Source organism: Ailuropoda melanoleuca, chromosome 12 (genome assembly GCF_002007445.2).
Source record: "Ailuropoda melanoleuca isolate Jingjing chromosome 12, ASM200744v2, whole genome shotgun sequence".
In the NCBI taxonomy this organism is placed as follows: domain Eukaryota; kingdom Metazoa; phylum Chordata; class Mammalia; order Carnivora; family Ursidae; genus Ailuropoda; species Ailuropoda melanoleuca.
In genome coordinates this window covers 17201066-17217658 of record NC_048229.1, presented here as the reverse complement: position 1 = coordinate 17217658, position 16593 = coordinate 17201066, and the positions used below count along the sequence as shown (strand labels likewise).

Below are 16593 nucleotides of genomic sequence, written 5' to 3'. Positions count from 1 at the left end.
TTCAAAACACCCCCACCCTACCCCAAATCAGTTAGGATCAAACGGGAGAGAACTCTCACCAGTTTACTTGCATTGCTCTGGGTTTTTATTCTCTATTGACGAAACCCCAATGCCTGCTGAACAGTGTGGTTATGCTAACTTCTCTGCTAATACAGCCTTGGAGACATCCTCACACACGTCACTCTTACGTGGGGGCTTCTCGAGAACAGCATTTCACTTTGATGTCTGCGCTTGGCATGTCATCAGAGTGATCATGACTTGGATTTTTCTCTGCCGGCATTATAAGGTATAGAAGATGGGACGGAAAGAATAATACACACTCCCACGCACAGCACCGCCTTTATATAAACATCTCCTTTAAACACCATCACTGTGATTTCAATGGCACACTCCGCACTTGGCTGCAGACGCAGTCTCACGCTATAAGCCCTTCTGCTCAGTCTCCTTAGAGGCTGAATTTAACTTGTTGGTATTGTCGAGGAAAAACCCAGGTCGGTGACAAAACACACACACACACACACACACACACACACAAAGAGAGTGCACTTGCAAGTGGCTAGCCACACAGTGGAAAGGCCTGAGCAGTGAGTGGCCTCAAGCCTGTCCCTATCCCTGCGGGACCTTGAGCAAACGCCTTCTCTCCACTTCTCTGTGACATCATCCACATATAATGTGCTTTCATTCAAAGAAAAATAAAATAATCCATTTCAATATGTGATGGGGGAAATGTTCCATTAACCATAGAGCAGAAGTGACAGATTCTTCTAAAGCAGGATACCGGTACTTGAGAGAGAAAGGGATGTTCCGGTGCTCTGCGCCCTGTATGAATGCCAACGTCTTAACCTCAACACCCAGCCCACAAATGAAACACCGCAAAAACAGGGACCCCCCCTTCCCCAAAGACCCCACAAAACACCTTAGGAGCTAAAAAGTTTTGGAAATGGGGTTTCTGCCAGCCCCTCCCTAAATCAGTAAAGGAATAAATAAATTAAAACATGATCAAAAGATCCATGGGATTTCATTGAGGGACAAACAAAAATATTTACAGGCAATTGAAAGTTTTCTGACCTGCACACTACCTGGAGCAGGGAAGAGGTGCAGAGGGTGATGATGAGCGGAAGGACCCGGGGGATGCCCACTGCAAGCTGCCCCGGGATGCCACTGGGACGGAAGGATAAACCGAGGTCCCGGTGTCAGCTGGCTTGCCTGCTGTTCCTTCGCTGCGCCTCCCCAGGATCTGAGGTCTGCCCTGCGAAGCCTCTCTTAAACTCAACACCCAGGGCATGGAAGTGAGCAGCGGGGGAGGTGGCAGGGAAAGTTTGTATTTCATCCATTTGTCAGGGACACTGCACCTGCCCCCTTCCTCTTCCTCCTCTGTGGACACAAGTTACTATACCTTAAAGTTGTACGCCTGGCGGGGCTTGGGAAGATCCATGGCCACAGGGGAGAACTCTGGAAGACGCCCATTCCAGCGACGGCACCCGAGGCAGCCCCTGGGCCGTCCACACCTGCCACTTCCTCTCCTGTGATCTCAGCACACTTGTGAGGTGGCTGCCAGCATTATCCCGCTTCGACAGTGAAGGAAACTGCAGCTGAGAGAGGTCATGGGGCTGGTCTGTGATGGGAAGCCATACCTATCTGGACTGCAGGTCCCGGGTATGACACTGTACTTTGCACTGAATAACAGAGATCACACTGTGGCATGGCTTTAAGTGCTGGGCTCCCAGCCACTCAAGTAAGCCTGACACCAGCCCTGTGAGGTAGGAACCACTGTGACCTCGTTCTGGAAGTTGCCGGGGTGCAGAAAGGGAAGAGCTCGACCCAGGCCACCTGACAGCTGAATGGAGGAGCCAGCGTGCCGGCCCACAGCCGGCACTCTCCCCACCTGCAATGGGAAATGCTCTGGGTTCGTCGCCTCTTAGGCTCCTCCGCTGGCCTCTACAAGGGCAGGAGCCAGGTCCCACCGTCTGTGTACCCACGGTGTTGTCACAGAACCTGGCACACACCAGGGCTGCAATAAATTCTTCCAAGCCAATGAATGGATGGGACAAACCTTAGCTTCTCCACTTGACCATTTCATCTCTGACTTTGTCCTTAGGCTTACCTGGTTCCCGACCATCCACAGTAACCAGCCAAGCAGAAAATGGTTCTAAGTTAACAAACTTTACCACTGCTGTCCTCCCTCCCTCTCCCAGCCCCCCACGCACACCTCCACACATGAAGAACCAGAAGTGAAAGCTGTTAGAGCCAACAAGGACCTCAGAGCATCCCAGTCCAGCCCCCTGCGAGGGCAGGCAACATCCCCAAGGTCACACAGTTTAATGGTTGCCCTGTGAATTGCTCCTGACTTTTCTCACTAATGCTAAGAACAGGTTAGGAGGAGGGCCGAGACATCTTTCCTGGAGCCCAGGTTAGGCGTCAACAGCGGCAGTTTGCAGACCAGTTTCTGACCCACACCCGCTGAGGGTCTGGGTTCCAGTGGCCCCCAGGGCCTATGATCATCCTGCTGGGAGACCCCCGAGAGACCCCTGAACCTCTCTGGGCTTCAGCTGCTTATCTAGGAACTGAGATGACTGGTTCACTTTTTGCCCCAATATTTTTATAATGTTTTATTATTAAACATTATTAATACTTATTATAACAATATTTACAGCAAAAAGTTAGAAAATGCAGAAGAAAATTTAAATGACTTATAACTGCACCACACAAAGATAATGATTATTAACTATTTTGACACATTCCTTACAGACTTTCCAGCCACACACACACACATACACACACACACACACACACACACACATATTTATTAAGCGCAGGCATTTTCTGTACTTACAAAGAGCCAGGGAACATTGTAAGCACATTACATTATCCATAGTCCCTTATCCAAAACTCCAAACTCCCAGGACTCAGTATGCTTTGGAATTTCAGAACTTCTTGGGGGGGATGGTAAAACTTTATGTTTTATATTTTCATGTTACTATTTCTGCAGCAGAAGGCATGAATATTCACACAAAACAGGATAAATAAAGACTCCAAACAACTTCACATCTATTCATGGCAGATTTTTCTTCTAAATGAGTTCATGGCAAACTTATGAACTTCTGGGTCATAACTTTAAATTTCAGGACTGCACTTGAGTGATCCTGAACTTGTCCCATCCATTCAGTCCATACATGCACCCCACAGGGCAGAACAATAAGGGTAACAAACTAGTAAGAGACGGCTCTGAATTGGTATCTTACCCCAGACCCATTGTGCAGCAACCACATTGCCCCTTGTTGACCAAAGTGGGATTGCCCCGTAACCTTCATTCCACAATATGTGAGCAAGCATTCCGTCACATGTAATGTTTTCACCAGATTTGTTTCTAAGGGTTTGCATGGGAATTCCAACCCTTAGGGACTATTTCCAAGTCCAAGGAAGAGCCAATCCCAACCCCTGGCCTGAGACGAACCCAAAAGGGAAGAGACGAGAAGGCGACTTGAACAGACAGCACAAAGTCATTGGGTCCATAACCATAGCCCGCCATCACCAGCTGGGAAGATGGAAGGGAATAGGGAGATTGTACGACCATATAAAATGCAGAAGAAAAATTGGGGTTTAACCACAGAACTAGTCTATAAAATTACAAGATTTTTTTTCTTAAGATTTTATTTATTTATTCGACAGAGATAGAGACAGCCAGTGAGAGAGGGAACACAAGCAGGGGGAGTGGGAGAGGAAGAAGCAGGCTCATAGCGGAGGAGCCTGATGTGGGGCTTGATCCCACAACGCCGGGATCACGCCCTGAGCCGAAGGCAGACGCTTAACCGCTGTGCCACCCAGGCGACCCTAAAATTACAAGATTTATGCAGAGTTTTATGAAAACAAAAAGCTACTGCTGCCAAAAAGCAACAATAAAATGCCTATTCATCCGTCCATCCATCCATCCGTCCATCCATCCATCCGTCCATCCATCCATCCGTCCATCCATCCATTCATCCGTCCATCCATCCATCCGTCCATCCATCCATTCATCTCTTCATCCATCTATCAATTTATTCATTCATCCATCTATTCATCCATCCATCCATCATCTATCCATCCATCCATCTGTTCATTCATTCATTCATTCATTCATTCATCCATTCCCAGATTCATTCATAAACTGTTTTGCATGCCCCAGGAATGCAGAATTCTGTCTTTAGCAAGCCTGGGTTGATCACTGCTTCATGCATTTATTTCAGAGTCTACCATGAACCCACACTAGACTAGGCAGTGGGGAAAAGCAGAGACCCATATGGCCCCATTTTCATGGAGTTTGCTGGCCACTGTAGGAGACAGGTAGCAATCAAGTCAATCAACACACAAGGAAATTAAAGACACTATCTCCAAACATTAAGTATTGTGAAAACACACCAGAGCAATCAATCAAGAAATGGTGCCCCATGGGGAATAGTTTAAAGATGGCGGGGGGGGCACCTAGGTGGCTCAGTCAGTTAAGTGTCTGCACTGGGCTTGGGTCATGATCTCAGGGTCCTGGGATCGAGCTCAGTGGGGAGTCTGCTTCTCCCTCTCCCTCTGCCACTCCCTTAAATAAAATCTTTTAAAAATACTAAAAATAAATAAAAACTAAAGGTGGCAGAGGGACAGGGAAGGCCCTTCAGAGGAGGTAACTTTGATGGGCAGGCAGGATGGGCTACAGAATTTATGGGGCCCAGTGCGAAATGAAAATGTGGAGGCCCTGGTTCAAAAGTTATTGAGAATTTCAAGAGGGTGACAGCAGAGCTGACTACACAGGTCACACACCTTGAAGCAGGCCCTGGGGGGAGATTTAAGGGTATGAGGGGGAAAGTGACCATTTCAGTTCAGAGGGAACAGCAAGCACAAAGGCCCAGAATGGGGATCCAAGTATGAGTATTCTGGAAACTGTAAGGGCACAGGGGGAAGACAAAGGCCCCTTTGAAGATCATTCAAAAAGAGCTCCCTCCCCTCAAGCCACAAAAGTAAACAGGCGCTTTTTCTATCCAGCTGCCTAGCTGGTGGCCCGGCAGCAAGAGGCCAGCGTGGACCACAAGGTGACCTTCGAGGTGACACGGAGGCCAAGTGGCTCTCTGAAGAAAGTGCCAGCAGCAGGGAAGAGCCACAGACCTATCTATGTCACTTCTTTGCTGTGGCTTCCACGTCAGTGCTGACCCCTGGAATAAACCCCCCAGGTCTTAGTCTTCCGTCTGCGAAGTGGGAAGGGCTGGAACAAGTAGCTCAAACCTCCATGGAGGCAGGGAGCTGCCACCATATTGCAGAAATTGAGCCTCAAAAGGTTAGGGGGTGTGCCCGAGAGTGCAGAGCCCTTAGCAGCTGATCAAGGAAAAAAAAAAAAAATACAGGAGCTGTCTGGATTCTAACAGGGACTCTTCGTCGGCACACTGGCCTTCTATACCAGGCTTCATTTCCTCAATCCTCCAGGTGGTTGCAAGCCACCTGCCCACATCTCAAAGTGGCCTGGGCTTTTGACCTGCGGGCCCCAGCGAAGAGGCATTTCCACCCTGCATAAGGGAAAAAGCCCAGCAGTGGCCCTCCACAAAGCAACACTCTGGAGGGTTTGGGGGGGGATTGGGAGGTCCCCCTGAACATTTCATCAGAGTTCACCCAAGACACTACCAATGGATGTAAGCAAAAGGATCAACGAGGGGCTGCCAAACACCAGGCTACTGAGGGTCCCAAAGTTGCCCAGATACCAAAGCCGAAGACTCTACAGGAGGATGACGGAACGCTTGCCTTCATTTTGATATCATTGTTTCCAACAGGCTGGAACACACAGGTTATGACATCATTTTTTATCCAACCAACCACCAGAGATAACAGCACCAGGACAAGCGTCTAAGCCTTGACTCCCTGAAGATACCACCCCACGGGATTCTCATTCCAGGTCATTAGGAACAACAAACCCACGTTGGTCTCCTCCATCAGAGGCCCCTCATTTGGGGACCCTACTGGAACTGGAAACGCTCCTCACAGACATGACAGTATCTTGGGAGGCACCAGCAGAACTACCTGAGTTGTCCTGGGTGCCAAAAATCCTAAATTCTCAACTCTGGAAAGCACATAGATTGCGGACACAATACCCGCCCAGTGAGATCTGTGACCAGAGGTCACACTTCAGGGGGCTGTCCAGCCTCCCATGCTATAGATGAAGAGGTTGAGGTTCAGAGAGGGTAAGGGACCCCCCCAAGGTCATACAGCACATTGGTCCTCCTTGTGCACTCTACTATGGCCCTTTGCATCTCCCACCACCCCACAGTTTATAAATAACCATGATCCCTCTGCCCCCTTCCCCCAAGTCCTGGGATAAGTCTTGATAAAAGATTTACCTACAGTGCTAAGTTTCTGTGTAATGAAGATACAAAGGCAGAAACCTCATTTAATACTTGGGCTCACTGTCATGCAAAGACAAGCCCTTAGTTAAGTATCTTTCGTCTTCATAAATTCAGCAGCTCAGAGAAGCTATGGTTGAAGCACAAACCAGCAAAGACCCCTAAAAATGGTGGTGGAAGACAATGAGTAGTGGAGAGACAGTGGGGAGACTTGCCCCAGCTCCATATTTTAACCTACCATTTATCGAGTACTTTATTTCCTTGCTTAAAACCTTGGATACATTAGTTCATTTGATCCTCACAACTGTCTGGGAATCCAAAACTCGGGAGAGAATGATACTAGTAATAATGTTACTATTTGGGCATGCCTACTGTCTTGATAAGTTTTTAATTAGCATCGGTAGAAATAATTCACATGGTTGACTTCTTCTTATCCATTAGGGCTGGAGCTGTGCTAATGTAATAGCCAGCACCCCGTGATGCTATTTAAATTTCAAGGCATTAAAATTAAATTTTTAAGTTCACTTCTTCAGTCAGACTAGCCACATGTCAATCTCCATAGTCACATGTGACTAATGGCTACCCTATTGGACAGCAGTTCTGGAACATTCCATTCTAGAACATTCCCTCATGGCAGAAAGTTCTGCTGGCCTGCTCAAGTCTAATTTGAAAGTTGCCTCTTCCAAAAGCTCTCCACTGACCTGACCACCTAATTCTAAAATAGATCCTCTCAAGGTACTCCCTCTCCTGTACCCTTGTTCCTCCTGGACGGCAGAGAGGACATGTGGAGAAATGATCTTATCGGTGTACCTGTTTATTTGTACTTTTCCCATCTCTCTGCTGGCATGCTCCTTGAAAGTAGCAACATATCCATCTTGCTTCCCACGGAGGCTATTTTGCTAACTGTATCTCGCCCCCTCTCCTACTTAGATACCACTTAGCAACCCTGGCTTGGACGTCCACTTCTAACATAATCTCTGATGTCTGTCAATTTGGGTGAATTCCTTTAATCTGCTTTTCCCCAAATCCCGCCGTCTGGCGGACCTGGCCTCAAAGCTTGGCCCTGCCCCTTCCCAGCTGTGTGGTCTTGGGAAAGGTACCTCACCTCTGAGCCCCAGTTTTATCATCTGCAAGATGGGAAGCCACCACCATCAGCCGTGTACTGTTGTTCTAAGGATCAATGGATCATTGACATACACTGTAAAGTTATGGGTGAAGTGGGTGCTGGGGCTGGGGGGATAAAGAACAAGCCAAGCAAAGGAGTTGTAGGGGAATCTGCTGCTTATTAAGCACCTATTATGTACCCAACTCTGTGCCTATTTACAAACATCGTCCCACTGAATGCCGTGAGCGTTTCACAGATGAGGAGCTGAGGCCGGGAAAGGTGAACGCCATGCCCAAGGTCACACAGTTGGGGGTGGGGGTGGCAGAGCCAAGGTTGAACCAACTCTCGTACTGACACTTTGTACCAGACCCTGAAGCCTTCCCTTCCTTGAACCCTTCCAGAACCTCAAACTAGTTTCCCCCTGAAGATCGTCAGGACGGGGAATACTTGCCTTTTCTCTTTTCTCTACCTTCTACTTCCAGTCACCAGGGTTCAAATTAAGCTCCCTGGGAACGTGGGTGCCTATGGAGGAAGCCACCTCCTCGTCCAGGCTTTTCACATTTGGGAGAAAGAGTACAAGAGGTGCTGAAAAGAACAGTCAGTGAAATTCTACCCCAGAGGAGGGAACAGACCAGAAGGAGGGAAGAAACACCAGAAGGGGGGCAGAGAGCTCTCTGACCGGCCAAGTGATGGCTGACGGCTCTTTTCTTTTCCCTTGTCTGCTCCCCGAGTTTTCCACCTGGAACTACTGTATTCTGTTTGTAATTGGGGAAGGGAGGTGGCGAAGCTTGAACACAACAACAAAAACAAACAAAGCCACCCACTGCACACCTAGGATATACTCCCACCCGGGGTGGACCTACGGGTGGGCATTGGTTTCCAGCAAATGTATCCGAGTTTCTGCTTTGAAGGCACCCCTAGGGGAAGGTACATATTTCACTTGTAAGTTACCCATTGAGAGAACCCACGAACAAATAAACGAATGTCTCTTCAGGAGGCAGGGAACCTGTCCTTCCCTCCAGGCCCCCATCATCCCGTGTGGCTCTCATCAGCTTAAATTGTAACGAGTCACACACAAGGTCATCTTGCCCAGCCAGGCCAGTTTCTTCTAAAAGGACAGTCTCCTGGCACTGGGCCCCTACACGCACTAGATGCTCAATAAATAATTTTGAAAGGAAGGAAGGAAGAAGGCAAGGCTTATGCTTTCTGCACTTCCCGTAAGTACCCTCGACACGTGGGCACCAGCGGCCGGCCTGAGCGGGGAAGGCGGCAGCCCCCACCCTTCCTCTGTGCCACCCACTTAGGAGGACCCAGGGCCCGTTACCTCATAGCGGGGACGGGGCTCTCGGACTCGCCTACAGCCAGGGCGGCCTCCAGGGACAGGGTCCCCAGGCTGGCCCGGCTGCCCTTCCGGGAGGACTCTCGGAACAAGCCCGCACTGGGGTCCTCATCGGACGAGTTGTCATCAAAGGAGCCCAAGACGAAGCTGGTCATCAGCTGCCTCTTGAGGTGCTCCTGCTTCTCGTCTTCTTTGGAGAGCGGTCTGGTTCGCTGGCCCTGAGGCCTGGCTGGAGATGACAGGCCATTGGTATCCGGGGTCCTCAGGCCTTCAGTCCCCGCCCCATTGGCTTGGAGCACTGCGGGGGCGTCATCAGAGGAACGGGGGTTCTGGTGTGGGGGTGGCCTGGAAGTTCTTTGCCCACAGGCATCTTTGGGACCTTTGTGGGAGGCTGGCTCAGCCTGGTTAGGAGTCTCTGGCAGAGGGCTGCGGTCACCATTTTTCTGTGGTGGCTCCCCTGAGCAGTCTGAGGCTGGAAAGGGCTCCTGGCTTGGGATATAGCTCCCTTCTGATTTATTCTCGGTGACTTGCTTAGAGTCCATCATTTTCCCCCAGATTTTTAACCAGGAAAAGGTCAAGCAGGGAGAAAATCGAACAAGATAGAAAAAGAAGCAATATCATTCAGAAAACCTGTAAAGAAAAAAGGGAAGGCATTTTAGAGTCTACGAAATTGAGTTATTTCGGTCTTAAAGGGGTTCGTTTGTGGCAGCTGGGCTGCTGTGTATTCAGCGGAGAGCACCAGAGGCGGAAGGCAGTGGACACAGCAGCTCTGCCCACGATGTGCTCTGGGGCCCTGGGCACGTTCCTGAACACCTCTGGATGTCAGTTTCTCCCCTCTAATTTAGGTACACCAACAAATGCTCACCATAAATCAGAAACATGCACGGAAGAAATAGATCATGCCTGTTAAAGGGCTCTTGTTATAGACTCTTAAGACCCAAAAAGTAGAAACAATCCAAATGTCCATTAACTGAAAGATGGATAAACAAGAGGTGATCTATCCATACAATGGAATATCATTCATTTGTAAAAAAAAAAAAAAAAAAAAAAAAAAAAAAAAAAGAATGGAGCAGTGCCTGAGTGGCTCAGATGGTTAAGCGCCTGCCTTCGGCTCAGGTCCCGATCCTGGGGTCCTGGGATCGAGTCCTGCATCAGGCTCCCTGCTCCCTGTTTCTCCCTCTCCCTCTGCCTCTCCCCCTGGCTTGTGCTCTCTCTTTCTCTGTCTCTCTCTCAAATGAATAAATAAATAAAAAACTTAAAAAAAAAAAAGTAATGGAACACTGGAATTGCTACAACACAGATGAATCTCGAAAACATTATGCCAATCGAAAGAAATCAGCCCCAGTAGACTACATTGTATGATTCCATGTATCCCAGAATAGGCAAATTCACAGACACAGAGAGATTAGTGGTTGCCTAGGGCTGGTGGGATGGAGCTAAAGGGTACCGGGTTTCTGTTTGGAGGGTGAAAATGTTCTAAAAGTGTAGTGATGGAAAAAATAAAATAAAATTGTGGTGATGGTTGAACGACTCTGTGAATGTGCTATAGGCTATTGAAGCGTATAGTTTACTGAGTGAACTGGACGGTATATGAATTATCTCAATAAAGCTGGAATCCAAAAAGAAACAAAAGACTCTTCACTGTATTCCAATTCATAGATATAAACAGACTATTGCTTCTGCCATCATCACCTTCATCATCACCACCATCATCATCCCTGTATTACTGTCATAATCATCATCATGGTTCTGGAAGGAGGAAGGGCACCTTGCCTTATTTTCTTCCTAGCACTAGTACACCTGGCATGGGATATGCTTACAACTAGAATGAAAAACCAGAAAGACCAAGGGCAGTCTGTTCTGTTCCAGGGTCTAGAACAGCATCCAGTAACAAGTGAGAGCTTGGGGCACCTGGGTGACTCAGATGGTTAAGCATCTGCCTTCAGCTCAAGTCATGATCTACAGGTCCTGGGATCAAGCCCCATGTCGAGCACTCTGCTCAGCAGGGATTCTGTTTCTCTCTTACCCTCCACCTCTCCCCCTGCCCTTGCTCATGCTCTCTCTCTATCCCTCTCAAATCAATAAGTAAAATCTTTTTTTTTTTTAAGTGAGAGCTTAACAACAGACAGAAATTCATTTTGTCAAATACAGGAATTCAGATATTCTGATTTCTTACCCATGCCTCTTCCTGCTACACTAATTCTGTCCTGTTAATGAGTAGATCATTATTATTTGACAAAAATATTGGGTTTTTTAAAGATTTTATTTATTTGAGAGAGAGAGAGCACGAGCAGGGGTAGGGGCAGAGGGAGAAGCAGGCTTCCGGCTGAGCAGGGAGCCCTAGGCGGGGCTCAATCTCCAGACTCCGGGATCATGCCGGGCAGACGCTTAACTGACTGAGCCCCAGTCAGGTGCCCCAGAAGTAAATATTGTTAATAAGCAAACAAAACACAACCTGAACACATTGAAATTTCAGAACAAATTTTGCCTCAGGGCTACAGAAGTATTTAAAAAAAAAAAAACAGGACCACAAAGCTCAAATATATCAACTTAGCATCTAAAAGGTTTTTTTTCTTTTTAAATTTCAACATTATGTTCCAAAGGGAAGTGGAAAAGTTCTCAAGTTTTCCTAGAACTGCATGATCTGAATACTTCCTTCAGACTTTGCACAACAGAATTTGCTAAAATGTTGTCAAGGGTATTTTCTAAGTTATACCTAGGATCAGGAGGCTTTTTTCTTTTAAGATCATCAAGTTTCTTTTTAAAGAAAAATCCGTCAAGGGCGGTTCAGCGTTAACCAATATGACAAGTCACATTCATTGAACAAAGAGGGAAACATGATCACCTCAATTAACACCAAAAAAAAAGCATTTGGCAAATGCCTTCATGATTAAAAAAAAAAAAAAAAAAGTCAGACCAGTAGGAATAGAAAGGAACGTCAATGTAATAAAGCACATTTATGAAAAACCTACCGCTAATACATACTCAGTGGTGAAAAACAAGAGCTTTCCCCCTAAGATCAGGAACAAGACAAGGATGCTCACTTTCACCACTGCTATTCAACACTGTACTGAAGGTCCTAGCCAAAGCAATTAGACAAGAAAAAGAAATAAAAGCCATCCAAATTGGAAACAAAGAGATAAAACCATCTCTAATCACAGATGGCAGGATCTTATACAAGTTTCCCTGCTATCCTGAAAGTAGAGAGTTTCTTATGAAACCTTTCCTAAATTGAAATGGCAAAAAGCAAAGAAGCAATTACCATTAATTTATATGGAAACATTTTTCAGCATTCCTAGACCCACAAAATAACCCCTCTTCGGCTTTTCTTGGTAGCTTAGGACATATCTTGCTAATGGACGCACAAAAGAAATCAAGATAAAGCTCAGATGCTGACAGACATAGTTTAAAGTTATGGTGGCTTGAGGATGAGATGCTGAGTGTAGTTCTTGCCAAAGGAGCTTGGTGTGCCACTGCTCAGGGTACATGCCACCTCTATAACAGCTCTCTGCCAAACAAACGCTGAATGCTATTTTCACTTTTCACCTTTTCTCCGAAAAGCAAAAATCCTCTTCAGATGTCTTCTAGTTAGCAAAAACAGGTACTAATGTAGATCTAATGTAGGTCTCTTACAAAAGCAAAGTGGCATAATGTGAATGTTCAAAAAGCAGAAGATACCTGTATATAGAAAATCCTAAAGAATCCACACATATAAAAAAAACCCTAAAAGGAATAATAAACAAATTAAGCAAAAGTGTAGGATACAAGATCAATTAGTTGTGCTTCTAGGCACCAACAATGAACAATCTGAAAAGGAGAGGTGCCTGGGTGGCTCGGTCGGTAAAGTGTCTCTCTTTGGCTCAGGTCATGGTCCTGGGGTCCTGGGATCGAGCCCCAGGTCAGGCTCCCTGCTCAGTGGGGAGTCTGTTTCTCCCTCTCCAGCTCCCTTTGCCTCTCCCCACCCTACTCGTGCACACTCTCTCTCAAATAAATAAATAAAATCTTTTTAAAATAAAACCTGAAAAGGAAATTAAGAAAACAATTCCAGGGGCACCTGGGTGGCTCAGTCAGTGAAGCGTCTGCCTTCGGCTCAGCTCATGATCCCAGGGTCCTGGGATTGAGTCCCGCATTGGGCTCCTTGCTCAGAGGGGAGCCTGCTTCTCCCTCTCCCTCTGCCTCTCCCCGTTTGTGCACTCATGCTCTCTCTTTCAAATAAAGAAAATCTTCTTTAAAAAAAGAAAGAAAACAATTCTATTTATAATAGCATCCAAAAAATAAAATATCTAGGAATAAATTTAACCAAGGAGGTGAAAGACCTGTACAATGCTGGTGTACAAAACATTGCTGAAAGGAAGTGAAGAAGACTAAGTAAATGCAAGCCATCCCACGCTCCTGGATTGGAAGACTGTCTACCATTAAGGTGGCCCTACTACCTGGAGCAATATACAGGTATGGAACTGCAGGGAACCCAAACAGCCAAAACAATCTTAAAAAAGAACAAAGCTGGAGGACTCAGACTTCACAATTTCAAAGCTTACTGTGAAACTACAGTCAAAATAGTGTGGTGCTGGCATAAAGACAAACATAGAGACCAACGGAATGGAATGAAGAGTCCCGAAATAAACCCATACATCTATGGTCAATAGATTTTTGATGAAGATATCTAGACCATTCGATGGGGGGGGCACTTGGACAGTCAGAAGAGCATACAACTCTTAATCTCGGGGTTGTGAGTTCAAGCCTCACGTTGGGTACAGAGATTATGGAAGAAAATAAATTTAAAAATTTTAAAAAGGACCGTTCAAAGGGGAAAGAATAGTCTCTTCAACATATGGTTCTGGGACAACTGATTTCCACAAGCAAAAGAATGAGGTTGGACTCCTAACTCAGAACATACACAAAAATTAACTCAAAATGAGTCAACAACTAGGGCGCCTGAGTGGTTCAGTTGGTTAAGCATCCGACTCTTGATTTCAGCTCAGGTCATGAGATTGAGGCCCCCATCAGGCTCTGTTCTCAGTGTGGAGTCTGCTTGAGATGCCCTCCCCCTCTCCCTCTGCCCCACCCGCTCATGCTCTCTCACTCACTCACTGTCTCTCTCTCTAAAATAAATAAATAAATCTTTAAAAAAAAAATTAGTCAACAACCTAAATATAAGAACCAGGGGCGCCTGGGTGGTGCAGTTGTTAAGCGTCTGCCTTCAGCCCAGGGCGTGATCCCAGCATTCTGGGATCGAGCCCCACATCAGGCTCCTCTGCTGGGAGCCTGCTTCTCCCTCTCCCACTCCCCCTGCTTGTGTTCCCTCTCTCGCTGGCTGTCTCTTTCTGTCAAATAAATAAATAAAATCTTTTTTAAAAAAATTAAATAAATAAAAGTAAGAACCAAAACCACAAAAAATTTAAAAGAAAACATAGGAGTAAATTGTCATGACCTTGCAGTTGGCTATGGATTCTCAGATGTGACACCAGAAGCATAAGCATAAAGAAAAAATAGATAAAGTGGACCTCGTTCATTAAACACTTCTGTGCATCTAAGGGCACTCTCAATAAAGTGAAAAAACAGCTTATAGAACGGGAGAAAATATTTGCAAAACATGTGTTTGGTAATAGTTTAGTATCCAGAATATATACAGACGTCTTACAACTTAACAACAAAAAGACAACCTGACTCTAAAATGAGGGAAGGACTTGAACAGACATTTCCCCAAAGAAGATACACAAATGGCCACTGGCTCATGGAAAGATGTATCCTTCGTCATGACGGAAATGCACATCAGAACTGCGCTGTATCACTTCACACCCACAAGGACGGCCACAATCAGAGAGAGAGGGAGAGAGAGAGAGAGAGAGGGAAGGAGAGAGAGAGGGAGGGAGAGAAGAAGGGAGGGAGGGAGGAAAGAAAACAGCAAGCTGCAGGCGAGGATGGGGAGAAACCGGACCCCTGCAGGCAGCTGGTGGGAACGTAAAATGATGCAGCTGCTGTGGGAAATGGTCTGGTTGGACACAGAACTGCGCTATGACCCAGTAATTTCACCCCCAGATGTAGCCCCCCAAAAAACTGAAAGCAGGGGCTGAAACAAATAGAGGTGGATGCCTGTTCATAGCAGCGCGCAGCCCTCTGCCGCCCTCGCCTCGCTCTCTCCCAGGGCTCCCCAGCCAGGGCGCCCGGGCTCCAGGGGCTGGAGCGTTCTTGGTGGTGGGGGCCATGCCGCCCCTTGTACGGTGTTCGGCAGCATCCCTGGCCTCCACCCCACTAGAAGCCAGGAGCACCCCTTCCCTCAGTGGTGACAAGCAAAAACGTCTCTAGACCTTGCCAAACATCTCTGGGGACAAAACTGCCCTCAGGCAACAACCACTAGTCCAAATTCCCAGGTTCTACACCCTCCCTCCCTCCCTCCTTTTTCTAGAGGGTGAGATCCTCCAGGGCACAGGTGAGGACCTCCTGGGGACTCATCTCTCGCACACAGCAAGTTCACAAAATGTTTGAAAAGCTTCAGCGAGAAAGGTCAGCGCCCTGAAAACTGCTGGCTCACACATGTCCCCAAGGACAGATTTGGAAATCTGTCAGTGGCAGATATCATCACCAAAAATGCTGCAAAGGCTTCTGGCTCCCTTGGCAGCCCAACAGGTCAGAGCATTACATCCTTCCCAGGCAGTTACATCCTTCCCAGGCAGGAGAGCATAGAAATATTAGCATCTCCTCACCCCAAAGAGAAAAGCACTTTAGTCACTGCCCGGAAACAGAAGAGCCACATCCAGGCGAAACTAGGCTGCAGTGGTTTGGGATCTGGGAACCCCAGAAGGCGTTCTTTACCTTGATCCCCAGTGGAAAACTGACCAAACTAGGCAAGGTTGCATCACGAGAACTCCTTGGGCACTTACTTGCTCAGGAAATCCTGGCTGGCTAGAGGAATGGCTGGAGGGGATTGCGGATGGAAGGCTGGCCCCTGGAGAGGGGGGAGGGGAGGGGAGATGGGCAGGCTGGGGGGGGCAGGGTACCTGCATGGTAGGTAGGCGACTGAGGGGTGGTGCAGGGAGCTGCCAAGCTCTACACTGGAACCTCTGATGGATGAAGTGACCAGCAATTCTCTCCAGTTCACCCCCCCTCCCCACCCAGCAAATCCTTTAAGATCTGCTGTTATTCTGAAAAGGGCCATGGACCTAACACCCCACACCGATCTTGCAGAGGTTACCTGCAGAGAAAAACCTATGTATCCTTTCGTTTGTTTTTTTTTTTGTGGAGCAACAATGGGGGATCCGAAGGCCACTGCACGAGAACTTTTCTCCAGTGAGTACACGGAAACAAAAGGGGGAACTGTTTGAGAAAACTTCCAAACAAACTCTGGGTCTCAGTTTCCCCATCTGTAAAAACGGGGATACTTGCTCTTGCCCCATTTACCTGCATTTATCTGCTCTTGGGGTAACACACCAACACAGAGAGCACTTACACATACATGCACATTGCGAGTATAGAAAGCCTGTCAGCCTCCAACCCGCAGAACAACTATGATGGGTACTATTATAGCTGCTGTCATTATTTCACTTCCACTGCACAGTTCAGTAAGCTGTGGCTCCGAGAAGCTCAGCACCTTGACTTTGCTCAAATCCAGCCCTGACACCCATACCTTTCCCACTGCCCCCCCTCCAAGAGTGGATGTAAATAAATTCCATAAAAGGGACGGTGTTACAACGAGCCCTTAGATATGATCAAAAAGCCAGACACCTTGCTGTGTCCCTGGAAGATGGAGCAGCAGAATGACATGTGAACTAACAAGGCCAGACATGCATAGTGGTCCA

The 16593-nt window shown here is 47.2% G+C and overlaps 1 protein-coding gene across 4 annotated transcripts in view; it reads right to left on the bottom strand.

The window, feature by feature from the left end:
• Positions 1-16593, bottom strand: part of ACACB (acetyl-CoA carboxylase beta) — a 122056-nt gene that overhangs the window by 91325 nt on the left and 14138 nt on the right. For all 4 annotated transcript variants that reach the window (XM_034638141.1, XM_019801818.2, XM_019801819.2 and 1 more), the window contains exon 2: positions 8783-9427. In XM_034638141.1, the coding sequence (XP_034494032.1) occupies positions 8783-9342 (560 nt within the window). In that variant the 5' untranslated portion in view covers positions 9343-9427. The remainder of the gene's footprint in view (positions 1-8782; positions 9428-16593) is intronic.